The 17,606-nt window shown below is 52.6% G+C and overlaps 1 protein-coding gene across 1 annotated transcript; it reads right to left on the reverse strand.

The window, feature by feature from the left end:
• Positions 1-7,810: 7,810 nt before the first annotated feature.
• On the reverse strand, positions 7,811-14,528 carry LOC116937482 (transcription factor SOX-14-like). The gene has a single exon (XM_032944594.2). It carries the CDS (start codon positions 13,665-13,667, stop codon positions 12,876-12,878), a length of 792 nt encoding a protein of 263 aa, XP_032800485.1. The 5' UTR covers positions 13,668-14,528; the 3' UTR covers positions 7,811-12,875.
• Between the last annotated feature and the right edge of the window lie 3,078 nt (positions 14,529-17,606).

A 17,606-nucleotide genomic window follows, 5' to 3' on the forward strand; every position in this document is an offset into this window, starting at 1 on the left:
GTGTGTGTGCGTGTGTGTGTGTGTGTGCGTGTGTACGTGTGTGTGTACGTCTGTGTGTGTGTGCGTGTGTGTACGTGTGTGTGTGTGTACGTGTGTGTGTACGTCTGTGTGTGTGTGCGTGTGTGTGTGTGTGCGTGTGTACGTGTGTGTGTACGTCTGTGTGTGTGTGCGTGTGTGTACGTGTGTGTGTGTACGTGTGTGTGTACGTGTGTGTGTTCGTGTGTGTGTGTGCGTGTGTGTGTGTGCGTGTGTGTGCGTGTACGTGTGACCGTGTGTGTGCGTGTGTGTGTGTACGTGTACGTGTGTGTACGTGTGTGTGTACGTGTGTGTGTACGTGTGTGTGTGTACGTGTGTGTGTACGTGTGTGTGTGTGCGTGTGTGTGTGCGTGTGTGTGTGTGCGTGTGTGTGCGTGTGTGTGTGCGTGTGTGTGTGCGTGTGTGTGTGTGTACGTGTGTGTACGTGTGTGTGTGTGCGTGTGTGTGCGTGTGTGTGCGTGTGTGTGTGTGCGTGTGTGTGTGTACGTGTGTGTGTGTGTGTACGTGTGTGTGTGTGTACGTGTGTGTGTGTGTACGTGTGTGTGTGTACGTGTGTGTACGTGTGTGTGTGTGTACGTGTGTGTGTGTGTGTCTGTGTGTGTGTGCGTGCTGAGTATCACGGGGCGCGAATTAGCGCAGTCGACGGCAACTCGAGCTCGGACATTCGCTGCAGGTTGCGCGTGGCGCATTCCTCTGACGCCGACGCAATGGGAAGGCGTGGGCCAGGCATTCATCCAGCAGTGGATTGGGCTCGGCTGATGATGACGATGTACCGCATGTACGCACGTGTGTACGTTTCTATAGTGTGGGAATAAAAGTAGTTGCTCCCCTGTTGATTTTGTACGTTTGCCCACTGACAAAGAAATGATCAGTCTCTCTAATTTTAATGGTAGGTTTATTTGAACAGTGCGAGACAGAATAACAACAAAAAAATCCAGAAAAACGCATGTCAAAAATGCTATGAATTGATTTGCATTTTAATGAGGGAAATAAGTATTTGACCCCTCTGCAAAACATGACTTAGTACTTGGTGGCAAAACCCTTGTTGGCAATCACAGAGGTCAGACGTTTCGTGTAGTTGGCCACCAGGTTTGCACACATCTCAGGAGGGATTTTGTCCTACTCCCCTTTGCAGATCTTCTCCAAGTCATTAAGGTTTCGAGGCTGACGTTTATCAAATCGAACCTTCAGCTCCCTCCACAGATTTTCTATGGGATTAAGGTCCGGAGACTGGCTAGGCCACTCCAGGACCTTAGTGTGCTTCTTCTTGAGCCACTCCTTTGTTGCCTTGGCCGTGTACATTGGGTCATTGCCATGCTGGAATACCCATCCACGACCCATTTTCAATGCCCTGGCTGAGGGAAGGAGGTTCTCACCCAAGATTTGACGGTACATGGCCCTGTCCATCGTCCCTTTGATGCGGTGAAGTTGTCCTGTCCCCTTAGCAGAAAAACACCCCCAAAGCAAATGTTAATTGGCAAACTTCAGACGGGCATGTATATGTACTTCCTTGAGCAGGGGGACCTTGCGGGCGCTGTAGGATTTCAGTCCTTCACAGCGTAGTGTGTTACCAATTGTTTTCTTGGTGACTATGGTCCCAGCTGCCTTGAGATCAGTGACAAGATTCTCCTGTGTAGTTCTGGGCTGATTCCTCACCGTTCTCATGATCATTGCAACTCCACGAGGTGAGATCTTGCATGGAGCCCCAGGCCGAGGGAGATTGACAGTTCTTTTGTGTTTCTTCCATTTGCGAATAATCGCACCAACTGTTGTCACCTTCTCACCAAGCTGCTTGGCAATGGTCTTGTAGCCCATTCCATCCTTGTGTAGGTCTACAATCTTGTACCTGACATCCTTGGAGAGCTCTTTGGTCTTGGCCATGGCAGAGAGTTTGGAATCTGATTGATTGATTGCTTCTGTGGATAGCTGTCTTTTATACAGGTAACAAGCTGAGATTAGGAGCACTCCCTTTAAGAGTGTGCTCCTAATCTCAGCTCGTTACCTGTATAAAAAAAAAACACGTGGGAGCCAGAAATCTGTCTCATTGAGAGGGGGTCAAATACTTATTTCCCTCATTAAAATGCAAATCAATGTATAACATTTTTGACATGCGTTTTTCTGGAATTTTTGTTGTTATTCTGTCTCTCACTGTTCAAATAAACCTATCATTAAAATTATAGACTGATCATTTCTTCGTCAGTGGGCAAACGTACAAAATCAGCAGGGGATCAAATACTTTTTTCCCTCACTGTATGTGTTTGTGTATGGGTATATGTGTGTGTAGTACCGTTCATTGTGTAGCGCTTGCATCTGTGTGTATGTGTGTGCGTGGGGAGCGGTGGTGTAGCGGTTAGCGCGCTGCACTACGAACCCGCCAACCCCAGTTCGATGCCCGTTCACGATCCAACAGCGGTGACGACTATCTAATCCGGTCCTGAGCCTCCTCTGGGTCGACTCAGACTCAAATGAGGACCTGGTGCAGTGCGTAAACATCGCCACTAGGAAGACAAAGGCGGTCGAGCGTGGTGCTGGCCACCCACCCCTTCGTGTACCGTTACGGCCTTCATAGGTGCTCGCTAACAGCACTTGCCCCTACAGTCTGTTAAGGCTATACGGGGGATCCTTGTAAGTGTGTAGGTGTGTGTGAGTGTGTGTGTAACTGTGTAAGTGCGTGTGTGTGTGTGTAACTGTGTAAGTGCGTGTGTAACTGTGTAAGTGTGTGTGTAAGTGTGTGTGTAAGTGCGTGTGTAAGTGTGTGTGTAAGTGTGTGTGTAAGTGCGTGTGTAAGTGCGTGTAATTGGTTACATTCATGTTGTGTAAATACTGAAAGTATGCCCTTCATAATGAAAGTGTAATAATTACAATGATGTTATAATTGATTCATTAGTCAGGCCACGTGATGGGCTGATCTATAATGATGATGATGATGACTCTGTAATTAGAATGCGCAACTCTTTGTCAATCCACTGCCGGATGAGTGATGCCCCGCTCTGTGTCTGCCACGGAAGCTGTTTGACCATACTTCACCAGCCTGGTCGGTGCGACTTGGTGGAGGAAGAGAGGGGGTTTACCCGATGCTCGTTCATGTATCACTCGCCACTGATGTTAGCCGTGCCCGGGGGATCGAACTCCGGTGCCAGGGTTCATAGCGCAGCGCGCTAACCACTGCGCCACCGCTCCACAATGATGCGTGTCTCTGCAGTGAATGCGTGTTGTGTGTGGTGGTTGTCTTGGTGTGCACCTCACCACAATGATGTGTGTCTCTGCAGTGAATGCGTGTTGTGTGTGGTGGTGGTCTCAGTGTGCACCTCACCACAATGATGTGTGTCTCTGCAGTGAATGCGTGTTGTGTGTGGTGGTGGTCTCAGTGTACACCTCACCACAATGAAGTGTGTCTCTACAGTGAATGCGTGTTGTGTGTGGTGGTGGTCTCGGTGTGCACCTCACCACAATGATGTGTGTCTCTGCAGTGAATGCGTGTTGTGTGTGGTGGTGGTCTCGGTGTGCACCTCACCACAATGATGTGTGTCTCTACAGTGAATGAGTGTTGTGTGTGGTGGTGGTCTCGGTGTGCACCTCACCACAATGATGTGTGTCTCTGCAGTGAATGCGTGTTGTGTGTGGTGGTGGTCTCGGTGTACACCTCACCACAATGATGTGTGTCTCTACAGTGAATGAGTGTTGTGTGTGGTGGTGGTCTCGGTGTGCACCTCACCACAATGATGTGTGTCTCTACAGTGAATGCGTGTTGTGTGTGGTGGTTGTGTCGGTGTACACCTCACCACAATGATGTGTGTCTCTGCAGTGAATGCGTGTTGTGTGTGGTGGTGGTCTCGGTGTACACCTCACCACAATGATGTGTGTCTCTGCAGTGAATGCGTGTTGTGTGTGGTGGTGGTCTCGGTGTACACCTCACCACAATGATGTGTGTCTCTACAGTGAATGAGTGTTGTGTGTGGTGGTGGTCTCGGTGTGCACCTCACCACAATGATGTGTGTCTCTACAGTGAATGCGTGTTGTGTGTGGTGGTTGTGTCGGTGTACACCTCACCACAATGATGTGTGTCTCTGCAGTGAATGCGTGTTGTGTGTGGTGGTGGTCTCGGTGTACACCTCACCACAATGATGTGTGTCTCTACAGTGAATGAGTGTTGTGTGTGGTGGTGGTCTCGGTGTGCACCTCACCACAATGATGTGTGTCTCTACAGTGAATGCGTGTTGTGTGTGGTGGTTGTGTCGGTGTACACCTCACCACAATGATGTGTGTCTCTGCAGTGAATGCGTGTTGTGTGTGGTGGTGGTCTCGGTGTACACCTCACCACAATGATGTGTGTCTCTGCAGTGAATGCGTGTTGTGTGTGGTTGTGGTCTCAGTGTACACCTCACCACAATGATGTGTGTCTCTACAGTGAATGCGTGTTGTGTGTGGTGGTTGTCTCGGTGTGCACCTCACCACAATGATGTGTGTCTCTACAGTGAATGCGTGTTGTGTGTGGTTGTGGTCTCGGTGTGCACCTCACCACAATGATGTGTGTCTCTACAGTGAATGCGTGTTGTGTGTGGTGGTGGTGGTCTCGGTGTGCACCTCACCACAATGATGTGTGTCTCTGCAGTGAATGCGTGTTGTGTGTGGTGGTGGACTCGGTGTGCAGCGCGACACGAACCCGGCCACCCGAGTTCGTTTCACGCTCACAGCCAACACCAGTGACGGATTATATGAACCGATCCTGGACCCCTCCCCCCCTAGGTCGTCTCAGCCTCAAATGAATACCTCGTGTGATGTGTAAAACATCGCCACAAAAGTGAGACAAAAGCGGCCGGGCGTGGTGCTGGCCACCCACCCCCTAGAGCGCTGTGCCGGCCTTCTAAGGGGCTCGCTAACAGCACTTGCCCCTACAGTCTGGTAAAGGCCATACGGGAGATCTTTGACTTTGCATATATATACACATATATTTGTATATTGAATATTTGTGTGTACTTATGTATACATTGAACGGTGTGTGTGTGAGTGTGTGTGCGTTGGTAAGTGTGCATGGTATGCGTGGTGGTGTTCGTGCGCGTATATGTACCGAAAGCACGTGACCATCATTCAGGTATCGATGATTCGATCAGGTATCGTGTCGACGTTTCGAGATCGGCTTCATTCTATGGCTTCGTTACAGCGCCCCTCCATCCTCTGCCCGGTAACACACAACATTAGTTCCCCAAAGGATATAAGTACCGTACCAAAGATCGTATTTACAATATCATATATATGTATATATATATACGCCTATGGACTTTACACGTACCAGAATATATATATACACACACATTTACAAGCAATTTATATATATATAACAAATACATGTGTTATATACACGTACACACTCGATGTAGTTCGTATAGATGTGTATATACGCGCGCGCATGTGTGTGTGTGTGCGCATATACACACGCCGATGTGGTGGTGGGAGTAAGCTGCTTTTCAGTTTTGTTTATAAACAAATGCGTAGAATAAATCAACACTTGTGTACAAGCGATCACTTCATGTGTTTGTTTGAGTTTGTAGTCGGCTAAGTTTTTTTTTTTCTGGAGGAGGGCAAAATCTGTAAAGTCGTCTCGAAATTAGAGACAGGCAATGAGACACACGTGGACACACAGACAACATAAACAAAGACAAAGATAGCCTTCACAGACTGTTGGGGCAAGTGTTGTTAGCGGCACGGCACACGCATCTCTAGACGTGAATTCGCTAAATGTACGCGGGCATTTCGACAATGGTTAAGTGCGCACGGTATCTGCGCGTACCGCGTTCAACACAAACAGCTGCTCGGCTGTGGTGCGCCAGTGTGCGTGGGTGTCCGACATGTGTTGATATGTATCGCTATGTCCCGTCAACGCACACACACACACACATGTTCACGGACGCACCGTTGCTATGATGTGTATCAATTTCACATGTTATGGCTCGTTACAAACAACATTTGTACCGCGTGATATTTCATGTAATGTGATTACGATCTTTTTTTTTCCCTCCGGAGCGGTGGCGCAGCGGTTAGCGCACGACGCTCCGAAACCTTAGGGCTCTGAGTTCAATTCCCAGCCACGGTGAATGAAATCTGGCACGAGACGTAAGAGGCGAAAAATATCACAACTGCTCCCTGTGCCTCACCCATTCACGGCAGCGAAGTGACCGGCGCGGTGAAGTATGGTCACCGCGCGGTGTACCATCCAGCAGTGGATTGGCTAAGAGACCATTAACATTTCACTTGAGCGTGAACAATCTTAGAAGTCGTAACGTCGGCATTAATCTGCGTGACCGTCTAAGCGACTTGTTGAGAGCCGAAGACACCGCAGTGTCCAGTTGGCAGATCGCAGCGCCGATGCATGGGCAATCAGCCCAACCAGAAGCGGCGACCCGGTCACAAATGGTAGCTCAGCCAAGCGACAGCTTATCATCATCATCATCACGTGGAAATGTAGCGCAGGTCAAATTCTCGTGATGTCACATGCGTGTCCTCCGCGACCATGGGGGAGAGAGAGAAAATTCAAACTCCAAATATCGGGTCGGGATCGAACCCACGCGCTCTGCCTCCCTAAACGGCAAATCGATATTGCGATCATCACTCCACACACGTGTAGAACACTCCACACGCGTGTAGAACACTTCGCACATACGCACACGTATGTGTATGTATATATGTACACGCGCAAATACAAAGATGCCCCGTGCAGCCTTTAACGGGCTTGTTGGTTGGCGAAGTTCTGTTAGCAGCACCTATCACGGCGGCGACATTGGCACACGAGGGGGGCGGGTGACCAACCACCACGCCCGGCCGCCTTTGTCTTCCCCACAATGCTGTTGTTTAAACGCAGACCGCACCGCGTACTTACTTGCCGTAAGGACGAGTCGACCGAGGGAATAGCCCAGAACCGGTTCGCATATTCGCCACTGTTACTCGTCCGTGAGCTGGAAAGGAACTCGTGTGGGCAGGGTTCGTTGCGCATTGCGCTAACCACTAGCGCGACACTGCAGCCCCTCAACACACAACTCGCGTGCGCATGTTCACACACGCACACACACGTACACACATGTGATGTCAATTCATAAGCAGTTGGTTTTTGGTTGTTACATCGTGCAGGTTTAATGTCAACGTTTAACTACAACCCTTCACCGGCACTCGACAGGGCCGGCACAGGTCCAAGCGAGTCGGGCGAGAGCCGAACTCCTGCGAAACGTCGGACAAGAGTTATGAAAACATTGTTGTTGTTGTTGTTGTTCTTGCTGGGGCTTCTGCGACATTGCCGTGGAGCTGACGCACGGCGCCAATCGGTGCGGGTGAGTGTCACACGGCGTGACAACACGTGTGTATCACACGTGTGTGTCACACACGTGTGTGTGTGTCACACGCTGTGTTGTCACACGGCGTGACAACACGTGCGTGTCACAGTGGGCTTCAACAGGTAAACATTTTTTTTTTTAAGTCGAGTTGTACGTTTTTGTACGCTTCCTATAATTTGCACTCCGATCGTGTTTCTGTCGTGTTTGTTGTTGTAACGTGCTGACCCTACTGGACATCTGTGTCAAAGAGCTTTATAGCTCATCGGATTCCTCCTCCGGTATAAAATATATATTCTGAAAACATTGACATTATACACAACTACGCACGACGAACAGCGGCAAATACAAACTGATCACGAATCGTGATAGCGGTCGTGACGGCCTGCAAATATTAAAAAAAGCACGTGGTGTCGGACACATCCGCGATATCCATAACGGCGATGACGACTAGATCGAGTTGCGTCAGTCGAATTTTTAATGCGACACCTCGCGACGCAATGCACTTGGATGAAGGTACAGCGCTGGTGTGTATGTGTACACGTGACTGTGTGTGTGTACACGCGACTCTGTGTGTGTGTGTACACGTGACTGTGTGTACACGTGACTTTTTCTGTGTGTACACGTGACTGTGTGTGTGTACACGTGACTGTGTGTGTGTACACATGTCTGTGTGTTTGTGCACGTGACTGTGTGTGTACACGTGACTGTGTGTGTATGTACACGTGACTGTGTGTGTGTACACATGACTGTGTGTGTACACGTGACTGTGTGTGTGTACACGTAACTGCGTGTGTACACGTGACTGTGTGTGTGTACACGTGACTGTGTGTGTGTACACGTGACTGTGTGTGTGTACACATGCCTGTGTGTGTGTGCACGTGACTGTGTGTGTGCACGTGACTGTGTGTGTATACACATGACTGTGTGTGTACACGTGACTGTGTGTGTGTGTACACGTGACCGTGTGTGTACACGTGACTGTGTGTGTGTGTACACGTGACTGTGTGTGTACACGCGACTCTGTGTGTGTGTACACGTGACTGTGTGTACACGTGACTGTGTGTACACGTGACTGTGTGTACACGTGACTGTGTGTGTTCACGTGACTGTGTACACACACAAGCACGCGCTGACGCATGAACAGCAATACACTTCTACGCGTGTGCGTTGCGAGATATTCCTCCAGTCAGAACCAGTTAGATATTTGGCTTTAATCTTAATTGGAATACTCTGCAAAAGTTTCGTGGAAGGAAGTGTTACAAACGTCGTTGTGGGTTTTTTTTCTCTCCCGAATGTCACACTTTGCTTTCGTGCATATTCGCAACGGAACGTAGAGGACGACGTGACGGAATGCGTGACGTTGAATTTGACGATTACACACAGACACAGATCCCCCGTGTAGCCTTCAACAGACTGTTGGGGCAAGTGCTGCTCGCGAGTATCAGCACCTATGAGGAGGATGCGGTGTGGCCAGATGATCACGCCCGGCCGCCTTTGTCTCCCCTACTGGCGACGCTTACACGCCGCACCAAGATACTCGTTTAAGACTGAGTCGACCTACGGGAGGCCCAGCACGCGCACACACGCGCACGCCGTGCAAAACAAACATCGTATATGGTACAGAATAATACATGACACGTATGAAACACATGTGTGCGGCGTCTCTTACACACGACATCTGCTCGCGGAGTAAGGGTTTTCTGATTGACACAAACGATCAACAACAACAACAACATTGTTTACGCTCCCAGCCGGACGGACGAACAATTAGCGCCGACTATGTGTTTACAGCGATCGGTATAGGTTCAGTTATAATCTTTAAAACACGTGTTATTGTTTTCTTTAGCGTCATCATCATGAATTATATTATAGTACAATAATTGTGTTTATTCACTAATATTCGCTAAGTCCGCGGTGTAATTCTCTATGTACATCTGTACAGCGCTCGAGAGGCGTCTGCGTCACGAGCACGCAGCACCGCGACAATCGTCGACCAGCAGTAAGTGGCGGTGACCTCACCACGGCGCTGGTGCCATGCTAGGTGCACGCATACACACACATACACACACAGACGCACACACACACACGCACACACACAGACAGGCAAACACACGCACGCCCGTGGTGGCCGTGACGACGTCTTAACGTTCGAGTTAGCAAGGTGTAGGGTGCGAAAGAAGTTCAACAAACGCGCACACGCGCACAGACGCACACCCACAGACGCACACACGCGCGCACACGCGCACAGACGCACACACACACGCGCACACGCGCACAGACGGACACACACACGCGCACACACGCACAGACGCACACACACACACACACGCGCACACGCGCACAGACGCACACACACAGACACACACACGCACAGACACACACACACGCGCACACACGCAGACGCACACACACAGACGCACACACACACACGCGCACAAACGCACACACTCACACGCGCACAGACGCACACACACAGGCGCACACACATACACGCGCACACGCGCACAGACGCACACACAGACGCACACACACACGCACACACGCGCACAGACGCACACACACACAGACGCACACACACACAGACGCACACACAGACGCACACACACAGACGCACACACACAGACGCGCACAGACGCACACACACAGACGCACACACACACAGACGCGCAGACGCACACACACAGACGCACACACACACACAGACGCACACACACACATACGCACACACACACAGACGCACACACACACACAGACGCGCACACACACACGCGCACACACACAGACGCACACACACACACAGACGCGCACACACACACACGCACACACACACAGACGCACACACACACACGCACACACACACACAGACGCACACACACACACAGACGCACACACACACAGACGCACACACACAGACGCACACACACACAGATGCACACACAGACGCACACGCACACGCGCACACGACGGCCTCGCACCCACGGCTCTCTCACTGCCTCGGCGTCCCCACGGACGGTGCCCGCCGGGCTCCTGCGGCTCAGACGAAGTTCGACGCCGCTCCCGCGTCGCGGAACCGCGAAGAAGAAGATGAAGAAGATGAGGATGGAGGCGGACGAAGATTTAACAAAAAAATACTTTCGCAAGCGAATGAGAAGTTACGTTTGCATTATTTTATAACGAATATAACCGCGGCAGCTTCAAGTCAAAGTTTCAAGTCAACGTTGATTCAAGGACATTGGAACATCGTGAAATAACGATGGTGGTGATGATCATCATGATGGTGGTGATTATGGTGGCAATGGTGGTGATGATGATTACGGTGGTGGTGGTGTTGATGGTGGTGGTGATGGTGATGACGATTACGGTGGTCATGGTGGCGGTGATGATATAGAGGAAGAGCGGGGAAGTGAGATGGCGAGTGACAGAGAGGTGACATGGGTGGTGACAAGGGTGGTGACAGTGGTGGTGACAAGGGTAGTGACAAGGGTGGTGACAGGGGTGGTGACAAGGGTGGTGACAGGGGTGGTGACAAGGGTGGTGACAAGGGTGGTGACAGGGGTAGTGACAAGGGTGGTGACAGGGGTGGTACAAACTACAACCGAGTCCAACGCCACCCGCACCGCCGCCGTCACGGCTGCAGCCACAGGAGGAGCTCGCCAGCCAGACAGAGGTCGCATCGACCCATCATCACGGCGGGGCGGTATAAAACGAGCACCACGCTGCGGGAAGTCTAAACGCGGCCGTGAGACATCGCGAGACTAAAAAATCACGACTATCCGTAACCCCAACCTCCAGGCCACGCGAATGTGGAATTTCCACGATGAGGGGGGGGGGGGAGGGGTTTGGTGAGGGCCACCGCGAGAAATGGATTTGCGCCGAGTGACCCTCGCATGGACAGAGGGGCTCTGAGAAGGACCGCTCGCTCGGGCTCCTCGCTCCGAGTCCCTTGGCCGATCCACTGCCGGACGAGGGCCTCGAGACGCCTCGTCGGCTTCACGACGACCAGAGCCCTGGCATTCACCAAAACTCACGACCGCCGGTCAGTGCCGGCCGGCTGAGCGCCGGGGGTCGGAGGCATCGCCGGGGATCAGTTCGGATTTCTCTCCCCGCTGATCTCAGCCGTTTCTAAGGACTCAAGTCGCGTGCTTCGCAGCAGCAGCAGAGGCGCTAATCACTGCGCCACCGCTCCACCCTCTATTTGTAGTAATTATCATAGTCGTGGTGTCCAGTAAAGGGAAGAATGTGACAACTTAACGACGGCGGCGATGCTTGCGTAAGCGCACGTCCAGCAGTGGATTGATCATGGTTGATGACGACTAAACAATGCTCTCGAAACTTTAAAGAACACATGAATCAGCATTCCAACAGAAGAAGTGGTGATGATGATGATGGTGATGATGATGATGGTGATGATGATAAAACCGACGGATATTCTAGAGATGATTATGATCGCGATGATGACTGAGACATTGATGATCATGACGATGGTGATTAGGAAGACATTTGGAAACACAAATCACGTTGAATCGACTCTGAGTACCAAACAACCAACACGCATTGCCCCAACAATAACAATACGACCAATACCCATAATAATTAAGACAGTAGAAGATGAAAGATATTAAGAGCTTCGCAAACTTTGCCAGAATCTTCCTTTGAATAATTAAAACGCGTTCGTTATAGTGATAGCGATGAAGTGGAGTTAAAACGATGATGAACGCAATTGGTGTTGTTTTTACTGCAGCGCTAAGCCAATTGATTCCTTAACATAACCCGAACGTAATTGTAAGAGTCATTGCCGTATTCCCCGCACGATAAGACCCTTCGGACAGTAAGACGCATTCCAGTAATTGTACGAATCCGGTTACCAGCAAACACTTCTGGGATTATAAGACGCACCCTAAACGCTTTCAAATACAGGGGGCGGAGAGAGTTACGTCCCACCGTGCAGAGAGGGCCGTAACTATTGACGCGATTCCTCTTCGTTTTTGGGGTGAAGTATGGCGAATCGGTGTGGTGGGGAGGAGGAGGGGGGGGGGGCGAGGAGGGGGAGGCCGTCATCCAGCAGTGGATTGGCAAGGAGCCGCGTGCGCGTTGAGACGCAGAGAGGAGAGCCGAGACGAGAACGCGGGCTGAGCAGCCTCCACACTTGGGACCGAGACACTCGCGCGCCATCCCCTGCTCTTAAAGTGCTTAACCCCGTAGAGCCGGGCTCACCGACACCCCTCGCCACACCGCACCGCTCACCCGTCGCCACCACCGCGCTCTCAGCTCACTTGTGCCACAGTTCGACTCCAGTTCGCTCGCGAGACGTCCATCCCCTCCCCATCCTCCCCTTGAGTTCCCTCCTTTGCGAAAGGGACGGACGGATTTCCATCACCACCACCACCACTACCATCATCATCACCACCATCATCACGATCATCATCACGATCATCATCATCATCATCATCCGACCATGCAGCCTGCTCACTTCCTCACAAACATTCCCCAGCTAAGGCGTTCGGCCGGACGGACGACTCAGAGCGCGGCACCGTGATGATTCGCGTAGGGCTCCAGTCCAGCCTTGGCCATGCCGGGCAGGAGGATGTACGCCAGCGGCGGCTGCAGGCCCGAGCTGGGCGGCCACGCCGGGCACGAGCAGGGGATCATGTAGCCGGGGTTCCCGGGCGAGGCGTGAGTGTGCGTGTGCTGCGGGCTGAAGGCGCCGGTGCCGTAGCCGTTGAGCCCCGCGTACGGGAACGCGGCAGCCGCCGCAGCCGCGGCCGCCGCACCCAGCGACGAGGTGACCTCGTTCATCTTGGAGAGGTGGTGGTGGTTGTGGTGGTGGTGGTGGTCCTGCAGCAGCGAGTAGTGGCCTGCGTGCGGACCGCCCTGCAGGAAGGAGCGAGCCTTCTCCGACGCGGCGAGGAGCGACTCCGCCGTAGCGGCCGCGGCGGCGGCGGCCGCGGCTGCTGCCGAGCCCGGCTGGGCTCCGTGGAGCGAGGCGGCAGCCTTCAGGTGCTCCGCCTCGCTCAGGTAGGGCAGGGGGAAGGCGTAGCGGTCCTTCTTGAGCAGGGACTTGGGCTTGCGGCGCGGCCGGTACTTGTAGTCGGGGTGCTCCTTCATGTGCAGGGCGCGCAGCCGCTTGGCCTCGTCGATGAAGGGCCTCTTCTCGGCCTCGGTGAGGAGCTTCCACTCGGCGCCGAGACGCTTGGAGATCTCAGAGTTGTGCATCTTGGGGTTCTCCTGGGCCATCTTCCTCCGCTGGCCTCGCGACCACACCATGAAGGCGTTCATGGGCCGCTTCACGTGGTCCGCCGCTTTGGACATCCTGGCGCGGTTTCGAATGCCAACAGTTCCTCTCCGACCTGTTTGCTGCTGCTGCTGCTGGCGGTGGTGATGGTCCTGGTGGTGATGGTCTTGGTGGTGGTGATGGTCCTGGTGGTGGTGATGGTCCTGGTGGTGGTGGTGGTCGTGCTGGTGGTCGTGCTGGTGGTGGTGGTCGCGGCGGTCTTAGTGTTCAGCGCAACTTCGCGGCTCAACTTTTAGAAGCAAACTTCAGCGCTCGCAGGCAGCGGCAGGAGTTGTGTTAAAGCGGCGCGTTGCTACCCGCGTGTATCCGCACGACGCCACTACAATGCTGCTATCAGCCTCACGACAATAGTACGACTGTAGCTCACGGCGTCGACAAGAACCCGGAGTCGTCCTGCAACAATCTAACCCTTTAAAAAATAAATGCGCATAACATCACTGCACGCGCGTGTGTGTGTGTCTCTGTGTGTGTCTCTGTGTGTGTCTCTGTGTGTCTGTGTGTGTGTCTCTATGTGTGTGTTGTGTGTGTGTCGTGTGTGTGTCGTGTGTGTCTCTGTGTGTGTCTGTGTGTGTGTGTCTCTGTGTGTGTGTCGTGTGTGTGTCTCTGTGTGTGTGTGTCGTGTGTGTGTCTCTGTGTGTGTGTCTCTGTGTGTGTCTCTGTGTGTGTGTGTGCCTTGCGGACTGGGCACTACGACTCGAACGCACTTGCGCGTGTGATACCGCTACAATAACCGTAACCAATCATAGCCACTTTGCCAAAAGTAATTCTCTCGCTCTCTCTCTCCTCGCGTCTGCCGCTGTGAGAGAGCCTCTAGCCTGCACGCCCTCCTTGCCGCTGCGCGTGCACCTACACTGGCACGCCGCAGACGAGCGCACGCATCGGGTGTGCGAGTGACACCCCCTCCCCCCGTCTCCCACCCACCTCCCCGCCCCCTCCACCCATCACAGAGGAGTCCACCAACTCCTCCGCCCGCCCCATGCGAAGTCACCGCCACCCACCGCCCCCACTGCGACCCACCGCTGATTGTAGAGACGAGGCGAGGTTCGGGATTGGCGCCACGCGATTGGCTGGCTCCTAATGAACATGGCTCCGCCCCCTTCATTAACGGAGGGGGGGGGGGCGGGGCTCGCGAGCAGCCGCTAGCCAATGGGGAGAGAGGCGCAGGTGCGAGGAGCACGTGTCTAAAGGTGAGGCAACTGATGCAGTGTGTTGTGTGTGTGTGGTGTGTGTGTGTGGTGTGTGTGTGTGGTGTGTGTGTGTTGTGTGTGTTGTGTGTGTTGTGTGTGTGTTGTGTGTGGTGTGTGTGTGGTGTGTGGTGTGTGTATGTGTGTGTTGTGTGTGGTGTGTGTGTGGTGTGTGTGTGGTGTGTGTTGTGTGTGGTGTGTGTGTGGTGTGTGAGTGTTGTGTGAGTGTTGTGTGAGTGTTGTGTGTGTGTTGTGTGTGTGGTGTGTGTGTGTGTGGTGTGTGTGTGTGGTGTGTGTGTGTTGTGTGTGTTGTGTGAGTGTTGTGTGAGTGTTGTGTGAGTGTTGTGTGTGTGTGGTGTGTGTGGTGTGTTGTGTGTTGTGTGTGTGGTGTGTGGTGTGTGTGTGGTGTGTGTGTGTGTGGTGTGTCTTGTGTGGGGTGTGTGTGGGGTGTGTGGTGTGTGTGTGTTGTGTGTGGTGTGTGTTGTGTGTGTGTTGTGTGTGTTGTGTGTGTTGTGTGTGTGTTGTGTGTGTTGTGTGTGTTGTGTGTGTGTGGTGTGTGTTGTGTGTGTGTGTTGTGTGTGTTGTGTGTGTGTGGTGTGTGTGTGGTGTGTGTTGTGTGTGCGGTGTGTTGTGTGTGTGTGTTGTGTGTGTGGTGTGTTGTGTGTGTGGTGTGTGTGTTGTGAGTGAGCGTGGGTGTTTATTTAATAAGCGTGGGTGTTTATTTAATAAGAATAACTGGAATTCCAGCTATTGTCCGTTGTGTATTGTGTGTATTACGTGTGTGTATGATTGTTGTCGTACTATTTTGCGTGAGTGTTAAACCGGTAACCATTTACAGGGCTCCGCGACTGGTTCGCTTTCTACCGGCATGAGCGTCACACTCTAGAGGAGTGGCTTTCGTGTGGTTGGTGGTGGTGGTGTGTGGGGAGCGCTGGTGTAGCGCTCAGCGCGCTGCGCTATGAACCCGGCGCACTCGAGTTCGATTCCAGCTCACGGCGAACACCAGTGACGATTATCTGAACCGATCCTGCGCCTCCCCGAGGTCGACTCAGCCTCAAATGAGTACCTTGTGCGGTGTGTAAAATCATCGCCACGAGGGAGACAAAGGCGGCCGGGCGTGGTGCTGGCCACCCACCCCCTCGTGTACCGTGCCGGCCTCCATAGGTGCTCGCTAACAGCACTTGCCCCAACAGTCTATTAAGGCTATACGGGGAATCTTTATATGTGTCTTTATGTATGATGGCAATAGTAATTGGGTTGTCGATTTAAATACACGCACACTCGATTATAATTGTGCTAAAAAAAATCCACCCATGAAAACTGCCCACTCACGAAATGTCTGTGAAGTGTGAGTTCGATTCCCGATCGCGGCTCACTTCAGTGCCAAGAGAAGTCAGAACCGGAGACGAGCCTCTCCTAGGTCGACTCAGCCTAAAATGGGTACCTGTAGTGCTTCGTTAAATTAATCAGCGCTGAAGGACCGTGTCGGTCTTAATAGGTGCTCGCTAACAGCGCGAATAATTATAATATATATTTAAAATTCGCTCAATTATAATACGGACTAACTGCTTCAGTCGGTCAAACAACACGGGCGAAGTGATGTTAGGGAGCAACTATTTGCCGGGAATGGAACTTAACGTGGTTTGGTTCAAGGCAGTGCGTTGACCACTACTGGACCACCGTTCCAAGCATTCCTATAACAAAAATACAAAGATCCCCCGTGTAGCCTTAACAGAGGGGGTGGGTGGCCAGAACCACACTCGGCCGCCTTTGTCTCCCTAGTGGCGATGTTTGCTACACACCGCACCAGGTACTTATTTGAGGCTGAGTCGACCTAGGGGATGCCCACGATCGGTTCAGACAATCGTCACGTGTGTTGGCCGTGAGCGGGAATCGAACTCGGTTCGCCGGGTTCGTAGCGCAATGCACTAACCGCTACGCCACCGCTCCCCACACGCAGCAAAGCGGACAGCCAAACAAACACAGAGACAAAGATCCCCCGTATAGCCTTAACAGACTGTTGGGGCAAGTGCTGTTATGGAGGCCGGCACGGCACACGATGGGGTGGCTGACCACCACCACGTCCGGCCGCCTTTGTCTCCCCAATGTTGATGTTTATACACTGAAATAGACCCTCACTTAATGCTGAGTCTACCTAAAGGAGACACAGCAGCAGGACCAGTTCAAATATCCGCCACTGTTATTGGTCGTGAGCGCGAATCGAACTCGGGTGGCCGGGTTCGTAACGCTGAGCGCTAACCGCCACACCGCACACACAGAGACACACGCACACACAGACACACGCACACACAGACACACGCACACACAGACACACGCACACACAGACACACGCGCACACAAAGTCACAGGCAGACAGACACACGCACACACAGACACACACGCGCACACAGACACACGCACACACAGAAACACACGCACACACAGACACACGCGCACACAAAGTCACAGGCAGACAGACACACGCACACACAGACACACGCGCACACAGACACGCGCACACAAAGTCACAGGCAGACAGACACACGCACACACAGACACACGCACACACAGACACACGCGCACGCAAAGTCACAGGCAGACAGACACACGCACACACAGACACACGCACACACAGACACACTCACACACAGACACGCACACACGGAGTCAACACACACGCCGCGCCTATTAACCAAACATTCGATATTGTGTCTATGTGTGGGTGCATCCGCTACAACAGAGTAATGCACAGTAATGGCTCTGCGCGCAGTC

Source organism: Petromyzon marinus, chromosome 55 (assembly GCF_048934315.1).
Source record: "Petromyzon marinus isolate PM22_M1 ecotype Great Lakes invasive population chromosome 55, UKy_Petmar_22M1.pri1.0, whole genome shotgun sequence".
In the NCBI taxonomy this organism is placed as follows: Eukaryota; Metazoa; Chordata; class Hyperoartia; order Petromyzontiformes; family Petromyzontidae; genus Petromyzon; species Petromyzon marinus.

Bases quoted from the DNA above. Each gene is read 5' to 3' on its own strand.
- LOC116937482 (XM_032944594.2), bottom strand. From the start codon at position 13,667: ATGTCCAAAGCGGCGGACCACGTGAAGCGGCCCATGAACGCCTTCATG.